At 32.8% G+C, this 17,121-nt stretch overlaps 3 protein-coding genes across 7 annotated transcripts; 2 read left to right on the top strand and 1 right to left on the bottom strand.

The window, feature by feature from the left end:
* Nucleotides 1-240: 240 nt before the first annotated feature.
* On the top strand, nt 241-4,276 carry LOC146902693 (PAPA-1-like family protein / zinc finger (HIT type) family protein). The gene is made up of 7 exons (XM_085732559.1): nt 241-407; nt 572-827; nt 1,521-2,037; nt 3,361-3,458; nt 3,590-3,679; nt 3,755-3,882; nt 4,025-4,276. Exons 1-7 carry the CDS (start codon nt 400-402, stop codon nt 4,167-4,169), a joined length of 1,242 nt encoding a protein of 413 aa, XP_085588685.1. The 5' UTR covers nt 241-399; the 3' UTR covers nt 4,170-4,276.
* A 1,330-nt stretch (nt 4,277-5,606) lies between these two features.
* UBC32 (ubiquitin-conjugating enzyme 32) lies at nt 5,607-8,111 on the bottom strand. The gene is made up of 5 exons (XM_085732558.1): nt 7,900-8,111; nt 7,670-7,801; nt 7,462-7,546; nt 6,423-6,586; nt 5,607-6,276 (listed from the first exon to the last, which is right to left on the bottom strand). Exons 1-5 carry the CDS (start codon nt 8,005-8,007, stop codon nt 5,839-5,841), a joined length of 927 nt encoding a protein of 308 aa, XP_085588684.1. The 5' UTR covers nt 8,008-8,111; the 3' UTR covers nt 5,607-5,838.
* Nucleotides 8,112-12,457: 4,346 nt separating this feature from the next.
* LOC146902691 (U-box domain-containing protein 17-like) lies at nt 12,458-17,121 on the top strand. 5 transcript variants are annotated; one of them, XM_085732555.1, is made up of 9 exons: nt 12,458-12,740; nt 12,830-12,907; nt 13,454-13,680; nt 14,547-14,667; nt 14,809-15,156; nt 15,658-15,784; nt 15,878-16,017; nt 16,176-16,266; nt 16,547-17,121. In XM_085732555.1, exons 8-9 carry the CDS (start codon nt 16,257-16,259, stop codon nt 16,882-16,884), a joined length of 348 nt encoding a protein of 115 aa, XP_085588681.1. In that variant the 5' UTR covers nt 12,458-12,740; nt 12,830-12,907; nt 13,454-13,680; nt 14,547-14,667; nt 14,809-15,156; nt 15,658-15,784; nt 15,878-16,017; nt 16,176-16,256; the 3' UTR covers nt 16,885-17,121. The 5 variants fall into 5 exon arrangements, with proteins under 5 accessions (XP_085588681.1, XP_085588682.1, XP_085588683.1 ...); XM_085732556.1 differs by having other exon boundaries at nt 12,458-12,907; nt 14,855-15,156; XM_085732557.1 differs by having other exon boundaries at nt 12,458-12,907; nt 15,916-16,017.

The raw sequence follows: 17,121 nt of genomic DNA, 5'->3' as shown, positions 1-17,121 counted from the left end.
ACTATTTTGACTAACAAAATGCACAATCAGGGACTACTTTGAAGTTTTGATACTGTTTTGACTACTCATTACAATTTCAGGGACCAAAGTGACTATTACCCGTGAGTTTAATGTTGGTGTAGTTGTATTTTTTTTCATTTTCAATAATAAAAAAAAAAAACCGAAAAGAAATAACAAAGCATATGTACTGAGAAAAATAAACGGAATTTAACGACGATTAAAACCCTAACAACAAAACTCACTCATATTAGTTCCATGAAATCAAACAAGATAAAATGCAAGTGCTGCTTCATTGCCCTCTTTGTATCACAAACAAGTCGCAGTCCTACTGGACTCGCCGGAAAATCAAAACTTAACCGGAAAACACCGTAGCAAGGAAACCCACCACAAACAGCCACGATGTCCAGGTTTTCCTTTTCGTATTTTATATCTGTCTTTTATATTCTTGATAATTATTACTTTTTTCTTTCTCATATATAACCTAATTTCGTAAGTTGATTTTTCTGCAATATACCATAGTACTAATTACTAAAGAAATTTTGATTAATGGAAAAATATTTTGTGTATATAGATTTGCGATTGAATCCATTATGCAGAGAAAAAGAAGTGATGTGCCACGAAAACCTAGGGTTAATTGTGATGCAATATTTCAGCATTACTTTGGGTTGTTATCATCACATGCTCACAATGAGAAGAATGTGAAAGATACAATTGTTGTTTCTGATGGATTAAAAACTGAAAATAAGCTCAAGAAGCTTAAACTCAAATTTGGAGGTGTTACTCATACTATTCATACCAAGCCTTCTTCCGATCCTCGCAATGCTAAGGTAATAATAATATTTCAATTGATTCATCTTGTGAATTAATTGTTTTCATTAAAGATTCTCATTATGAATTAAGTGTATGTTTGGTTCCACGTCTGGTGGAGACAATAGAAAAAATTGATTCTAGAGGTGTAGAATTGATTTTGACATGTTTGGGTGATGCTAATTAGAATTTGATTTTGCATAGAATTTGATTTTGTAGCTTTTGACTTCAAATGTGATTTTTTACCCATTTTTACAAGGACGTATCCGAACATAGACCACTTTGCATTCAACTCACTTTCAACTAAAACCAATTCATTTAATATCAATTTTTGTCACCACTGAACCAAACATGCACTTGGATGAATTGAATAATATTGCAAATTGAAATTATGGTTCTTCAATTTTCGGTAGCTGAAATCAGTATTTGCAAGAGCTTCTATTGGTGTCCTTTGTATAACTCTGTAAAGTTATGCTAGCAACATACTCTATATCTAATTGTTGAAATTTCATCGTGTCCCACGAAATCATGTACATACCATATAAATTTAGTGGGACCCATTTGAATTTCAATCGTGTATTGATAGCACCCTCAACTTCAAATATTCAATCTCAAGAAGTTTACGCCATATATAATAATGCAACTATATTTCCTTCAGATAAATTGGTATTAACTTCTAAAGCTTCTCATCTATCGGTTATCAATGCATGCAGGACAATGCAGATAATGATGCCCGCTCTTATGATAAAAAGAGAGGCCATGGGGACAAATTGGTTAAGCTCTCAAGAACTGATCATAGTCATGCTGCTGAGAATCATTCACATAAAAGAAAGGCAACTGAACAACATGCCCGTAAGAGCAAGCGAGTTATTGAGAGATGTGCCATGGATGTGGGGTGTAGCGATGAAGATGATGATGCAGAACTTCATTTTCTTGAAAAAATCAATGCATCAAAAAGAGGAGTTAGTCGCCATAAGGATAATCAAGGAGGCACAACAATGCGTGGTGTTTGTAAAGATGCATCAGGAAAGAACTATGAGGATCGGGACTATATGCAAGAAGACCCTACATCAAGTGATGAATCAATATTAGAAGGGAAGAAGCCAAAGAGGGAATCTGTTGGTTTACTTGTACCAAGAAAGCATTCCACCCGCAATAATCATAATTGTTCAGTTGAGTCTTTCAAAGATGTGCTATCTGGGCCAGTTGCAAGCATTATTGACATCTCAGGTGGTTTGGTTTCCACATTATCTCAAAGTTAGATTTTTTTTTTCCTTGATCTTATTTTATTTGCTTTATCATTTTAAGTCGTATTTAGAGTATTAAGATAAGAGATAAATGAAAAGTTAGAGATACAGCAACAAGAAAATGCAAGATTTTCGCCGCCCCTACCATAAGTTAAATCGAGTATACAAAGTGCAAGTTTAGCAAAGGAAAACTTACAATATTACAAGTCTTGTGTTTTAAGTGCCTTGATTCCATACGAAGTGACTAGGAGATAGAGGGAGATATTAACCTTTGAGTGGGATGGATGAAATAGGCGAATGCTTCGAACTTCGAATGTTAAATCAACAGAAAATACTGCTAAAGCTTAAAGCAAAATTTTATTGCATATCTATAATACCCAAAATGTTGTATGAAACTGAATGTTTGATAGTAAAAAGCCAAGAAGAAAATAAATTCAGTGTCACAAAGATCTCAATGGTGCAATGGACTAGTGGTTATAGTTATCCAAGAGAAGATGTGATTAAAAATACAATTATTATAGATAAAATTGGTGTAGCTTTTATAGTAGGGAACATGGTTAGAATATTTTCTTAAGTGGATTTAGCAAGTTACGAGGACCTATAGAAACAGCTTAACGCTGATGAGGAAAATACTAGCTGGAGAATTTTCTCATAATTTTAGGTAGAGAGAGATTAAGAAAAACTATAGGTCAAAGCCATTAGAAGAGATTTAGAGGTAAATGGTCTCATGTTGGACCTAATAGGCTCGTGCATGTTGGGATTTTACAGTAATTTGACTGATCCATGTAACCAACCTACCTATATGGATCTCACCTATAGGTTAATGGCTTGTTGTTGCTATTATATCAGTGATTACTTTTACTTGGATTTAGTAGATATACAACAATAGATTGTATCTTATGTAGTGCATATTACTTTTAATGGTATATACAAATTTTAAATTAATAATGGAAGCAAAAAACTTTAAAAGATAATGTTAGCCGAGTAATTCTTCTTAAGATCATCATAATTACCTTATAGATCTCACAATTTTATTTGTGTACAACTAATGTAAGTGGGCCATCAAATATTGATTGAAAGTGCTAACACAAATTCTTTTCTATAGAATAATCTAATTAAAGAAAATAAACTTATGAAGAATGTAATGCGAAGCACCCCCCGGGTCCTCCCCACCTTGTTTCGTAACTCAGTATGAGGTGTTGACTCAATTTTATTAAATAATTATTATTATCTTAGATCTGATATGACATTGTATGCATATCTCTAGGAATATTTGTTGAATCATATTTTCTTTGTTGATATTAAGATAAAAAGAGCAAGTTGTCAGAGGAACAGCTAATCAAGAAAGCTGAGGCTGCAAAGAGACGAAAAATTCAAGCTGAGAAGGCAGCTAGGGAGGCCGAGGTTTGAACGTGACTCCTCTGATCATCTTAGTTTTAGAATTAAAGTTTGTAGTATAACATTGGGATGCAATGCAACATACAAGTTCTAGACAACGATGTTAATAAATGAGCTCTCACATTGTGTTTATGTAGGAAGCAGCCATTAAGAAGATACTTGGTCAAGATCCTGCTAGGAAGAAGAAAGAGGAAAAGATGAATAAGCAAAGGGATGAAATAGCCAAGGTCTTGATACAGTTTACGACCAACCTTCTTCCTATATTGTTTCAACTTTAAAGTTCTAACATGTTGGTTGTGCAGGAAAAATCTAGCAAACCCTTCAATCTAGCATCAAACACTGTTCGATGGACTATGGGTCCCAATGGAACCGTAGTAACTTTTTCTGATGATATTGGTCTACCAAGTATCTTCCAAACAATGTCTAACAGGTACATCTTCACATCTTAATCTCGCACTGTAGAGTTTTAATCTTCTAATCTTGTTATCCTTGATTTTCTTCTAAACATTTTTAGTACTTGATATGCTTTGGAAACTTCATTTCTGTAATGATTATGTCATGAATTGTTTCAGTTATCCTCCCCCAAGAGAAAAGTGTGCAGGTCCAAACTGCACTAATGCTTACAAGTATCGGGATTCCAAGTCAAAGCTTCCCCTTTGCAGTCTTGGTTGTTACAAAGCAATTCATGAAAAAATCTTACCTGTGATTGCATGTTAGTCCTTGTAAATAGTAGTTGGATTTTATATTTTGCAAGACTTGGAAGGTTTGTGATTTGGCCAGGAGGATATGTGGAAAAATTATCCAAATAGACCTCTTTGTCTCAATTCTTTGTCTTGTTTCTATTCACTTTCATTTCATCTCATGAAAATCGACGCCCATGTCCAGTTAATTTTAGGTCATTTGGACAGTTTTTAAAGGGTTTCATGCTATAATTTCTTTTACTTTTAAATTTTTGATAAGAAAAAAAAAGGTTAAATTTTTTCTTTATAAAAATATTTAAAAATTACTGTACAAGTTATCTTCTTTACAAAAAGTCCCCAACCCCTTTTTCTTTATAAAAATATCCCAAAACCCTGGATATTTACGGTTAGAGAAATGATATTTGTACAACCATTTTCTAACAATTTTTTGACAACTTTCTCTCTCATACTCACATCATGTTTTTATTCTCTCTCTTCCTTTTTCTCTCTATTGTTTTTGACCAATCAAATGAAAGAAAAACAAAGTTGTCAATAAAGTTGTTCTAAAGAGTTGTACAAATATCACTACTCGTACAGTTATAGACTTATATTGGAGGATGGGTTGGCAATGGATTGGTGTTACTGTGATACACAATTGAAGTAGTGGTTGAGTTATTTTTTAAAATCTAATAGAGATATGATCAAACATTTACACAAGTGATTAAAATTAATGCTTTGAAATAATCTTTGTATAGAAATCATACACTAAGATTTGAGTATGTAAATATTTGACCTTAATTCATATATAAAAATAAAATATATATTACTTTGAAGGGCTCGTGATATTTTAAGGCTCTGTTTGGTAAAATTAGCTGATAGCTTTTAGCTGATAAGCTAGTTGAAGTGTTTGGTAAAATTAGCTGATAGCTTTTGCTTTGAATAATAAGGGTAAATATGGAAGAAAAAATGAGAAGCTAAAAGCTATAAGCTCAAAAGCTACTTGAAGTAGCTTCTGAAAAATAGCTTATAAGCTCCTGAAATAAGCTATAAGCTCGTTGTACCAAACAGAGCTAAAGTGTTACCAAACAGAGCTTTTTTTGTCAAATGAGCTTATAAGCTAAAAGCTAAGAGCTAAAAGCTCTTTTTTTAGGTTTACCAAACAGAGCCTAAGTCATCAAAGCAAGAAAGGGAATCCACCTGAAAAACGTTGTATTATGAATGAATTTCACATGTATTAACAAAGTTGTTATTATGATTACTAAACTTTTTCAAGTGGTTTTATAGGATGTCATGTGAAAGACGATGATAGTATGACAATAAAAATTTATTCTGCAAATTGAGTCATACATTTGCATTGTAGCGTGATTATTATTAGAACATGTATACTTTTTTTTTTTTTTTTTTGACAAAAGAACATGTATACTTAAGTGGTTAGGAATCAGGATGCAATATGAATTAAAAAGACATCAAGAGATTTGACAATATATAAACTTTTCTATAGAGAATAATTCGTCAATTTATCATTGACCACGGTCAATATATAATTACATGCCATAAGTACAACTCCTTCAACCAAAAAAAAAAATGCCATAAGTACAACAGCAGAGTCATAAACTATCAGTTGAGTTTAGAAGCCCAAGACATCCCTAACAACAACATGGGGCTAAGAATATTGATGTTGGAGCTAACATGAACAATGAAAACACCTAAGATCCATTCATGAAAACTGCTCCATGTTCCGTAGATTTAATAAATTTCTTCAGCAAAAGAACCATAATAGCTATAGCAAGTCCAATAGCTGCCAGAGTGAACAATCGGTCATCAGGTTTTTGAACCCTTGTCTCTTGCTTCAGATTTTGAACCCTGGTATCTGACTTTCGGGGCAATTGATTGGTTGAGACGCCGGATGGAATCTCATTTGAAACTTCAACTCCTGCAGGGTTAGGATTAGCATTGACATTGACTTCTTGCTCTTCAACTATTCGGTCACCTGCTTGATCTGGAATACCCTCTCCTGCAGGTGGAGCCTCAGGATTTTGCTGAGTAACTTGGGTCTCAGCCTCCTCATTTTTGGGTTCTTCAGAAGCCTGCAGAGGGCTAGGTTGAGGAACAACGGCTGCCTTGCTTAGCATATACTCATGTATCTGGGATGCCAAAGTGCAATTGGTACAAGATATTATAAAAAATGCTTCAGGGAAAGAAAAAAAAAAGTAACACTTAACATGGTTTAATCAACATGAGGAATTACGACTAACATGCACTGTGGGAAAAAATAAGAAGCAGCATTTACCTCATCAATCAGTTTTTGACGTTCAGGAGTCCCAAATTTTGGAGATGCTTCACGGGATTTAATGGCCAAGGCACGCCTGTCTTCTTTTTTGTAATCTAATGAGCCCAAGGCACCGTTTGGGTTGGTGGGCATGAATGCAATCAGTGCAACTAGAGCAGTTCTTACTGTCAAAAGAAATTTACATCAGCTAAGTAGTGAGAGATAATCTTCTTCGTCGAAACAAAGTATGAATCTTCAATGGTTGTGATAAATACTATTAAGAGGGGTTCAAGAGTTAATTGAAACTTGTGCAAGCACATGAAAAAGCTCAAGAAAATAGTTTATGAAACAATTTATGAACTCATTTTCGTAAGAATAAAACTGATTGTCATAAGCTGATTTCAGCTTATGCAGAGTTTAATCATTTTCTATTCCATTGTAGAAACAACATATACATAAGCTCTAATACTATAAGTGTTTATCTAAGTTGAATATCCAAACGCCCCTCAAATGACACGAAAACAAGCATTCCATTCCCATTTGACATAGATTATATACTTAAGTGCGAGTATTTCCTAGCAAAACATACTCTCACTTTTAATGACAGGAAAATCTGCCCTACATACAAGTCGACTGATGACACGACTATAAATACAATATCAATCCTATTATATAAAGGGAAATTACTTTTCTTTTACTTGTAGAGCAGCTCTTGCATAAAAAACAACAAGATTCATGGAAATCTAGATAGGTCACTTCAATAGGTCACACGAAGTCAAATGTATAACACTATTCAATCCTTAATTGAATTTGAAAAAAAATTCATGGAGGACTGGCAGGCAAGCGTGCAACAAGCAGCACCGCTAATCCTTTTTGGATTGCAAAACCAATCCACTTAAACACAACATATCCAAAAAGTAAATTATATAACAAACACCATCTTACACGAATCTGCAATTCTTCTATATCCAAAACGAGCAAACGAGCAATGTACAATTTATATGACAAATAAACAAACAACAAAACATAGCCAATGTACCACTCCCAAACAAATACTCACCACTCCACGATGGTTGCCAATGCTCAGGATGATGATTTGATATGCTCAAACAAATTTTAGTTTGCGTCTCAAAACGACCATTAGGCTGAAAACATAACAATTAAATTCAGAATTATATAAAAAAATTGAGCTTTCATTAACAATTCAAAAATAAATTAAAACAATTTAAGAACAAAATAACATGAAAATGTAGAAATTAGTATCTTACAGTCAACAACATAAACGAAGGAGGTTTGAATGGATATTCAGCAGGTAATTGAATCCTTCCATGATAAATTCCGCCTTCAAATTCAGTTTCACGTGGACCCCTAATTGCAAATTGCCATTCAAATATATTTTCCTGAAACCAATCAAACACAATATTAATCAAATTTGCGTAATTTGATTTCAAATTGAAAAACCCTAAAATTGGCAAAGGGTAAAAAGTGAAAAAGGAACCTCGAGAGGAAGGCTCATGAAGTCATCGGAAGGGTTTGATTGCATCTCTTTGACCTCTTGGAGAATCCGCTTCACAGCTGGATTCTTCATGTTGTACTTGTCCGCCATGGTTGAAGATGAGATTTGGTGCACAGAATTTGACGGAATCTGTTGAATTAAACGGAGATCGGAGAAAAGGGGTTACAGAGAAGAATTCATGGTCGGTGTGGTGTGAAAAAATATCTGTATTTGGATTGGAAATTATATAGAAAGGAGAAGATGGTTGGCCACATCATGGTATGTGTGATTGCTTATGTGTCGTTCTTTTATTGGTTAGGTTGAAGCTGAGGTGTTTATTTACTCACTTCATTAATCCCCCCAAAAAAAAATTACTCAAAAATTAATTATCTCTTATTGACTCAAGCAAATTTTGTATATTTTATTTTTTTAAGGTATGTTTATTAGTATTTTATTTTTAAATATATACTCACTTCGATCTTATTTATTTATTACTAGTGTTAAGTAAGAAAGAAAATGAGAAATCCTTATTTATTAATTTTGTTACGTCTGCAGTAACTTAACCTAATTTTTTCCCGCTCATTTGCTTTATTAAGTTTGCAATTATTTAACCTATCAAATTCCATCTAAAAAAATGAATTGCACACCAATTTCATTCCTATCCTCTTGCTTTTTTTTTGAATAAAATATTTTCTACCATATCAATGATCACGTATGATCATTCTATTTTATACTCTTTTTTTTTGTCAAGAATTTTACACTTTTTTTTTTGGATTTTTTTTTAATTTCATGCCTTTTTTTTATCCTTATTTATTAATTTTGTTACGTCTGCAGTAACTTAACCTAATTTTTCCTTATTTATTAATTTTGTTACGTCTGCAGCAACTTAACCTAATTTTTTTCCGCTTATTTGCTTTATTAGGTTTGCAATTATTTAACTGACAAATTCCATCTAAAAAAATGCATTGCACACCAATTTCATTCCTATTCTCTTGCCTTTTTTTTTTTGAAGAAAATATTTTATACAATATCAATGATATTACGGGTTAAAGATTATTTATTGGTCTCTATTATAGTCGAGAAAACCCGTGCGACGCACGGGTCAAAAGTCTAGTATATGCATAAATCGTGTGTTTCAACTACACCACGGCAGTTCAATTTCATAGATTTCATGTCATTAATTACAATAGAATGTGTTAGAATACAAAAGAATGAGAAATGATATTCTAACAACCATTTTGTGACAACCTATGTGACAACATTATCTCTCATACTCACATTATCTTTTTACTTTCTCTCTCTATTGCTTTAGTTTCCGTGTCACTATCTACTTTTCCTTTGAAAATTGGTGGTTGTCACAAAAGTTGTTGATTTTTGGTTGTTAGAATATTATTGCTCCAAAAGAATATGGCATTCCTATATTTGTAGAATATACTATGTGATTTAAATATCGACACTTTCTTTTAAGTTGAGGCATATAAATCAAGGACATTGATATGAGCAGAGGAGGTGCAAGGAAAGAAGTTGAAAGAGAAGTTGGATCTACCTATGTGGCAAGACTTAAACGGATCACCTCCAAACTCCAAAAGCTGGGAGACTTTGTCCTTATATAGTGAGGATATTCTAGAATTGACTATAAGTAGTATTGTATTTGCATTATGAGAATTATCAATGAACTAAATTTTGAATTCCTTTCTCTCAATTCTTAGGAGTCCACTCTAAACTATATCAGAGATTATACTCACCTTATCAGACACCAAGCTTGTTATACATATAACTCATTCAAAGACCACATGTGATTTTGTAAAAACGTCTACCAAGTTGGAAAATTTTAATAGAGAAAAATGTCTTAATAGAATTTACAAGTTTTCATGCTTGTGTGTGAGATATATAATTCTCTCCAAGAGTTATTGATTGAGTCAATTGTGAATCTTATTAAGGGATTTTCAAATCTCTTAGTTACAATTATCCTTTTGCTCCTATCTTTCTCGCAAAAGCGACAATAATTCCTCTTATAGGCTAATCCATTTTTGCATGTTATATTTTCTTTCTTGATCTATGTTTCTACGGTAATTATTAAAAAAACATCGATTGGAAAATTAAATTCAACCATGGAACAATCATTTCTTGCTGAACCTTCATCTTAGATTCACTTAAAAGCTGACAATGAGGCTTGTTAAGCGTTAATGATTCAAAATTGAAAATAATTGATAAATTTTATATAGTAAAAGTTAATTTTTGTTGTTTTAATGTGTTGAATGCACAATTTTTAACATAAAAGTTTTTACTTTAAACTTTTTAACAAGTGTCATTCTTTCCCTTTATTTAAGCACGTAGAAATCATGTACTCCCTCCGGTCTCAAATATAAGAAAATATTCCTTTTTTAGGTTCATTGAGTAGTTAATGTATCTGGTCTACATTGTAAGACAGATACATTAATTATTCAATGAATCTAAAAAAGGAATCTTTTCTTATATTTGAGACCGGAGGGAGTATATTTTAATTATTATTTTTTTTTGTTGTGGCTGAGGTTCGAATCCCAGACCCTGCATATTTTATGCATTGTCCCTTTTTCCAATTGAGCTAAGCCCACGAGGACATGTATATTTTAATTAATAACACTTCAAGCGAGTTTACTAAAGTTTTTTGAAATAAATAAAAGGTATACCAAGAGAGAAAAAAATAAAAAATAAAAGGTATAAATGTACACATTTATATAATTGATGATATTAATTGTATATCTATGTATCAAAACTACTATAATAAAGATGTTCATATATTTAAAGAGATGGAGATGATTTTACTCGCAACGGTATGAGTGCCTATATTTTTTAATACCTTTCAATTTTGTAATTCGCTTAATATACATATGCGATTATTTTTGTCAAGTAGTTTAGTGAAAAATTACCCTTTCCTTTCAAAAAAAATAAGATAAATAAGTGTGATGTTTAAAGTTTGAACCCCGAACTTTGCATATATTATGCAATATCCATATCAACTGAGTTAAGCTCAGACTATGAATTTGTGATATTTTGTTAAGTAGTTTAGTGACTAAAAATTTACCTTTTTAATGATAAATAAGTCGAGTGTTTGCGGTTTGAACATCAACCTCTAAATATATTATACAATATCTTTATTAATTGAGTTAAACTCAGGAGGACATGAATTTACAATTTTAATTAAGATTGATATGAATTATTTATGTCTTCAAATATAGTCCCAATTTTCAAAGTAACGTGTATATAATCTCAATTTCCAAATTAAAATTTAATTTTCCAATTTTCTAGCACCAGATGCTCTTGACCTTGTACATATAGTTTAAAGGGTCATGCATATCAATGTCATGTCTCTTGTGTCTATCAATGTTGTGTTTACGAGGATTGATTTTGTCATCCAAAAAGACCTAGCAGCGCGATTTGTTGTCAACTTGCCTTCTATTCATGTGTAAGTAATCCTTGATATATAAGAAGTTTTTTATATAGTTAGTTTAAAAATTACAAATCTCCTATCGCATATACATGCAAACAAAATAATCAAGTTAACGCGGCGATCAAATAAAAATTCTAAAAAAAAAACTTACATTTGACAATTCATATATTTGTGATACTATAACAATTAGATAAAAGAGTTTTAATGATGAGGTAATTGCATTCATTTTACATAATTTATTTGTTTTCAAATTATGATCTGCCTTTATATGAATACCATGAGTAAATTAAAAATTAAAAAGAAATTCAAACTAGCTAAAAACAATTTAAAAAAACAAATTAAAAACCAATATTAGGTACTCCCCTTTCTTCCTCTATCTCTTCTCTCCTTCTCAAACCCTAGCTGTCACCCTTTTCTTCTTCTTGTAAGAGGGGTGATTTAAGGTCAATTTTGTCCCAAAAATCATCCCTCCGAGTTGTTTTTCCTTATATCCTAATTGAATAAGTGATTTCATATATTTTCTGTTTTCTTTCGTTTGTTTTTTTGATTTCGTCGTCTCTGTAAGACTCTGTTTGTTTTGATTTCCCGTCTTTGTGCGGTGTGTTTTTGATTTTCCGGTCTTAGTGCGGTGTTTATTTGATTCAGATTCAAAGATTAGCTTTGAGCAAGTGCAGATCCGATCAATGACAATGACTTTGGCGTCGTCAACGTTGCAGATCTGGAGACATGAGTATTCCGGTGACTTGAATATAGTCATATTAGTCATATTTGTAGGCATATATACTTTGCCGTTTTATGCTATTAACATGAATGATGTGAGTTTGTTCACAGATTCATCCTTTATACCTTTTGTTTTTAGCGAATTTGGATTTGTATTGTATCGATGCACTCTATCAATAATTTGAATAAAAGAATATCGTTTATTTTTTGTAAAAAAAAAAAACCAATATTACGTTTTATCTACTAAACTAGATAGGAAAATAAATGGCTGTTTTTTTTACCATTTTGCCCTTCTGAGGGCATTTTGGTAATGTAATTATTTGAGAAGTGGACATTTTAGTAATCTCATTGTTACTAACATTTGGGTTATATATACAGAAAATTTTTCCCTTCTCTCTCTAAACTTCATAATTTTTTTCCCCTTCTCTCTCTAAAAACCCATCGTCCCATCTCTCTCTCACGTTTTCTTCCTTCTTCCTCCCATCTCTCTCTCGGCCCTCTCACTCTCAACCCCAAAATTCTACAATCCTCACCCAAATCCCATGAAAATCATCATGCAAACTCATTTTTGAAACCCTCATGATGGATTAATCATCAATCAAGACTCAATCCTCTTCTCCTCTTTCTGTTCTGTCCAAACTGAACCCTAACCCCATCCTTCAATCTTTCAATTCATTCATTCCAGATAATTAGGGTTTAATTAAATTCTCCTACCTTTTGATTTGTTTTACTGAAATTGATAATTTTAGGTTTGATGTTTTTGATTTTGGTTTTTATCTGCAGAAGTAAAGTGATAGGAGAAGCTGCTGGTGAGAAATCTCTATTCATGAAGGATGAGTTGTGATAGATAAATTGTTGAAGGTATCATCTTTGCATGTTTTTATTTATGTATTTTTTTGTTTTGTTTTGGATTGTAGCTGAAATTTTAAAAAGGGTTTTTTTATAATGTTGTTTTCCGCTTTCAATTTAAAGATTGTAGCCAAAATCAATAGAGTGCATGCTAGGGTTTTAAGTTTTTGTGGCTCATTTTGTTTAAGGGCATATGATAAAGCATCAATTAAATGCAATGGCAAAGAGGCTGTCACCAATTTTGATCCCAGCATATATGATAATGAACTTAATTCTGGCTAGCACTTTTAATTGGAAGTGTTTGTTTACATTTTAATTATTCAAATTCACTTATAGCTAATTAATAATTAATTGCATTATTAAATGACAGAATCATATCATCAGGTAATGCTGCAGATCACAATTTGGATTTGAGTTTGGGAAATTCAAGTTCTACAAGGACACACAATATGTGTTGTCTATGCAATTATGATAATGGATATGAAAATTTTCATTGTTTTTGGTTCTAGGGTTGATGCTTTTTATACTTTAGAGTTGATTGGTTTGGTGTTTGTTTAGAGTACAGCTGCAACAAAAGGGGTTGCTGAGAAAAGAAAAGGAAGAAGGGGTCCAGGGAGTGTAATTGGATACAGTGCTGCCGGTTGCGTTTGTGCTTTCCTCACAATTTTTGGAGTTGGAGGAGCGGCTTTTTCTCAGCTTTGGAGACTTGGGTTTGTTGCAAGTTTTTGTACCAAGTTGAGTGACACAGTCTCAAGTGAGATAGGCAAAGCATATGGAAAAACAACGTGAATAGTTAACTCTTTCTTTTTTTGGATATATATATGTTAGTTTCCAAGGATCAAACCCTGAACTTCATACTTAAAACTCCTTTGATGGATATCAAAATTTTTGTTCAATTTTGTAGCTTTGTTGTCCTGTTTGAAATTAAAGTGGAACAAGAAGGTTTGTGCTTTGTTACATTGTTTGTTAGCCTTTGCTTGGTTACTTCCATTGATGATTGTTTCATTGTGTTAAAAATTGGTTGACATTCATTTGGTTGTGATTCCAAATTGGGATTCCCATGTGCAACGACATTAAGTTTTGAATTTTAGGCTTTGCATTGCTTTACTTTCAGACTTCAAGTTTGATTCCTGAAATTAAAGTATGCTAAACAATTGGTTTGTAACTTTTCTAGACCTTTGATAAACATGTTCAATGGCATGTTACATGGTTCATTAAACTGAATTAATCTTGATGATGAACCATGATTTGGAATTTTTGAAACCACTCACAGTCATATTTTGTTCAAATGCACAATTTACTTGGATGAACTACGCTATATCATGATATCATATTTGAATTTTTAGTTAGTGGACTAAAGTGCCCAATATAATGGATTAATATTTTACTGAATAAGGGTTTTGAAGTTTGTAGGATTGATGGTTCAGTGAGATTGGAACTATGATATAAAAGTGCAGATCTGTACCAATGTTTCATTTTTTTTTCATGTGAAAACCATTTGTTTATTTCTCTGTAAAATACATGCAATGTGAACTTTTCTTTACTCTTCAAAATTGTGTTTTTAAGATTTGATTTTTTTCTTCCTTTGTGCATATTTAGAAGGATGGCAATTTTGACAGAACATTAAGTATAATGCTTCCATTTGAATCAGAAATTGTTGCCAACTTTGGGTAGCGCTGAAGAAGATACATGGTGATATCATGTATGGAACATTAAGAAAGGATGTAAACTGGTACTACAGCAGCACAATAATCTTAAGGAGACAGAAACAGGTACAAATGTTTGAAATTTTGAATACTTCAGTAATCTTTTCTCAAAAAGTTTGTACTTTCTCTGAAGGACTAATAGATTTAGGTTTAATGAGTTATTTCAGTGGAATGAATTATATTGAATTGATTCATCACTATATGCAGCGTTAGTTTTTGTGTTGATGATAATTGCGACGAACTTCTGATATAGTGTCGAGCCGCACATTGTGTCATGGTGGAGAAGCACATTTGAAATGTTTGCGGCGGAAAAGCTAGATAGGTTCAAGAAACAGAAAGAGAAGTGTCAATCGACACTTGAGAATTGCGTCGAGCAAAGTTGGTAGCAGAAAACCTAATACTCCGGTGGTGGCTGCAAATGCTTCATCAAATGGAAGAAATTCAAAAACTGGTGTTAAATTCTCAAATGATACTGAGAGGCTTCAGCAGATTAATAATATACGTAAAGCCCCCGTTGGTGCTCAGATGAAGCGTGTTATTGATCTATTGCTTGAGGTAATTTTGGCTTTCGCATTCAATTCGATTTCGTTGTTTGTTTTTTTAATTATTGTTAGTGACTGGCGGTTTTATTGTAGTGATTTTGATGCATGAGATGAGGGAAAAAAATAATTTTATTAGACTGTATACACTCATTTTACATATTCTATGAGAAGCCTAGCTTAAAAGAATTTTGAGGTTAATTTAGCCATTATAGCTTAAAAGTCACCAATTGCAAATTGAAACTAATATGTTTGGCTGAACATTGAGTTAGGCGGAATCACTGTGGACCTGTGATTTTGTGGAAGCTTCAACGTGCTGAATTTGCTTTTACGCATTGTGATTTCGTGAAACTCACCGCCCAGCCAAACATATCGAGAACTTCATTTAAGAAGCAAAAACGTTTTTTTATTGTTTGCAAATTAGCCATGTTACTTAAGATAGCTTACCAATGAAAGTCCACAATTAGGAATTGATTCGTCAAAACCATATTGATTTGGTGTTTTGGTTTGCTGATAGACACGGCAAGCTTTTACACCAGAGCAAATAAATTATGCTACGTTGATATGAGGCTAACAAAGATGTTTTTGAGAGTCTGAGGAAAAAACCAAAAGTAGCATTCGACGGGCAACGGTTCTCTTACAAGGTAATCTTTACGTGTTCATATATCTTAACAGTTTTATATTTGAATACTCCTTTAGCAAATAACTTCTTCATCTGTTGTTTGTTTTTTGTCTAGCATGTTCTCATTTTCTTCTACATTATTTTAATGGCAAGATGGTTCTACCTATGTGGTTTTGTTACCACTTTTGGAAGGAGATTTCAGGGCTGTTCTTCAGGGGAATGATCAAAATGAAATTGAGATTTGTGTCGAAAGTGGTATGTACTCTTCGAACAACACAACAAACAATCATAAATTTGTTAGTATTTTTTGTCTGTGTAAATCGTGTATTCTCTGCTCACAATGGTAGAAACAAATCCCCGGAGTTGGGTAGGACCACAATGCCGAGACTAATGTATGTTATGTATGATTGTAGGATGTCCTGATGTGGAGGAATTTGATGGGACTTATTTGGTGTTTATTGGGGCTGGATCAGATCCTTATGAAGTTATAACAAATGCTGTCAAGTGAGTTTCACAATACATGCTTTACCTTTTCAAAATACTCTTCTGAAGTGATATGAACTAAAACATGTTCCATTAGTGCAGTATTAGGACTTAACTAACTTATTGCTTAATTAGTCAATTCCTAATTTGCAGTGATAAACTTTTTGTGCTTCTTATAAATGTGTTATTAACTAGAACCTTCAATTTTTTTTCTTTGTTCAGGACTATTGAGCCGGGTTGAATAACGTAATTTTATATCATTGTATTTACATCTTTTTGTTTGCTTTGTTTGGATTGATAGGAATGATGCATTGTGGAACACCGACGGGTAAGGAGAATGCAGTTGCAGCATTGCCCGAGTTATGCCAGAGTGGAGGTTCAGCTGCAATTGAAAGGGTGGTTAAGGCACCAGCTATTGCCGGATTACTTCAAACCTTACTATTTACCGGGACAAAGCGATCTAGATGTAAAGCCGCTTCACTTGCTAGAGTGTTTCAGAGATGTGAAAATGCATCTCTACATTATGGTGGATTAGGTGTAGGCTATGCATTGGCTAGCAATTCAGCTCAAACTAGGGATTCAAGCTTTGCTGCAGGGGATGTTTCAGTACCAATGTCCATCTCTGTACATGTAATATAGTGGTATAATACTTTTTCTGTATTTGTAATTGTTACGTTCACAATTTTTATTGGAAGTCTTTACAGATTCTTTCATTGAAACTTTATAAAGTCATAAAAAAAATGTCACCAATACCATATGTATTCTCTTCCAAGAGATATACATGAATGTTGTTGACAAGTTAGGGTCATCACTTGTGTAACGTTGAGTTATATCAAAGACAGAAAAGAGAATGCTCTACAAAAGAGTTTTAGACCA

Source organism: Medicago sativa, chromosome 8 (genome assembly GCF_051527215.1).
Source record: "Medicago sativa cultivar Bolivia chromosome 8, Bolivia_mono, whole genome shotgun sequence".
Classification (NCBI taxonomy): Eukaryota; Viridiplantae; Streptophyta; class Magnoliopsida; order Fabales; family Fabaceae; genus Medicago; species Medicago sativa.
This window is presented reverse-complemented; position numbering and strand designations above follow the sequence as displayed.

What these genes read in the sequence shown, in the direction of transcription:
- UBC32 (XM_085732558.1), bottom strand. Translation starts at nt 8,007, where the DNA reads ATGGCGGACAAGTACAACATGAAGAATCCAGCTGTGAAGCGGATTCTC. An exon ending in CTTCGTTTATGTTGTTGACT is followed by an intron (nt 7,547 to 7,669) that starts GTAAGATACTAA and finishes TTATGTTTTCAG; the next exon opens with CCTAATGGTCGTTTTGAGAC. An exon ending in GTCAAAAACTGATTGATGAG is followed by an intron (nt 6,277 to 6,422) that starts GTAAATGCTGCT and finishes TTGGCATCCCAG; the next exon opens with ATACATGAGTATATGCTAAG.
- LOC146902693 (XM_085732559.1), top strand. An exon ending in AGGCAGCTAGGGAGGCCGAG is followed by an intron (nt 3,459 to 3,589) that starts GTTTGAACGTGA and finishes GTGTTTATGTAG; the next exon opens with GAAGCAGCCATTAAGAAGAT. An exon ending in AAAGGGATGAAATAGCCAAG is followed by an intron (nt 3,680 to 3,754) that starts GTCTTGATACAG and finishes TTGGTTGTGCAG; the next exon opens with GAAAAATCTAGCAAACCCTT.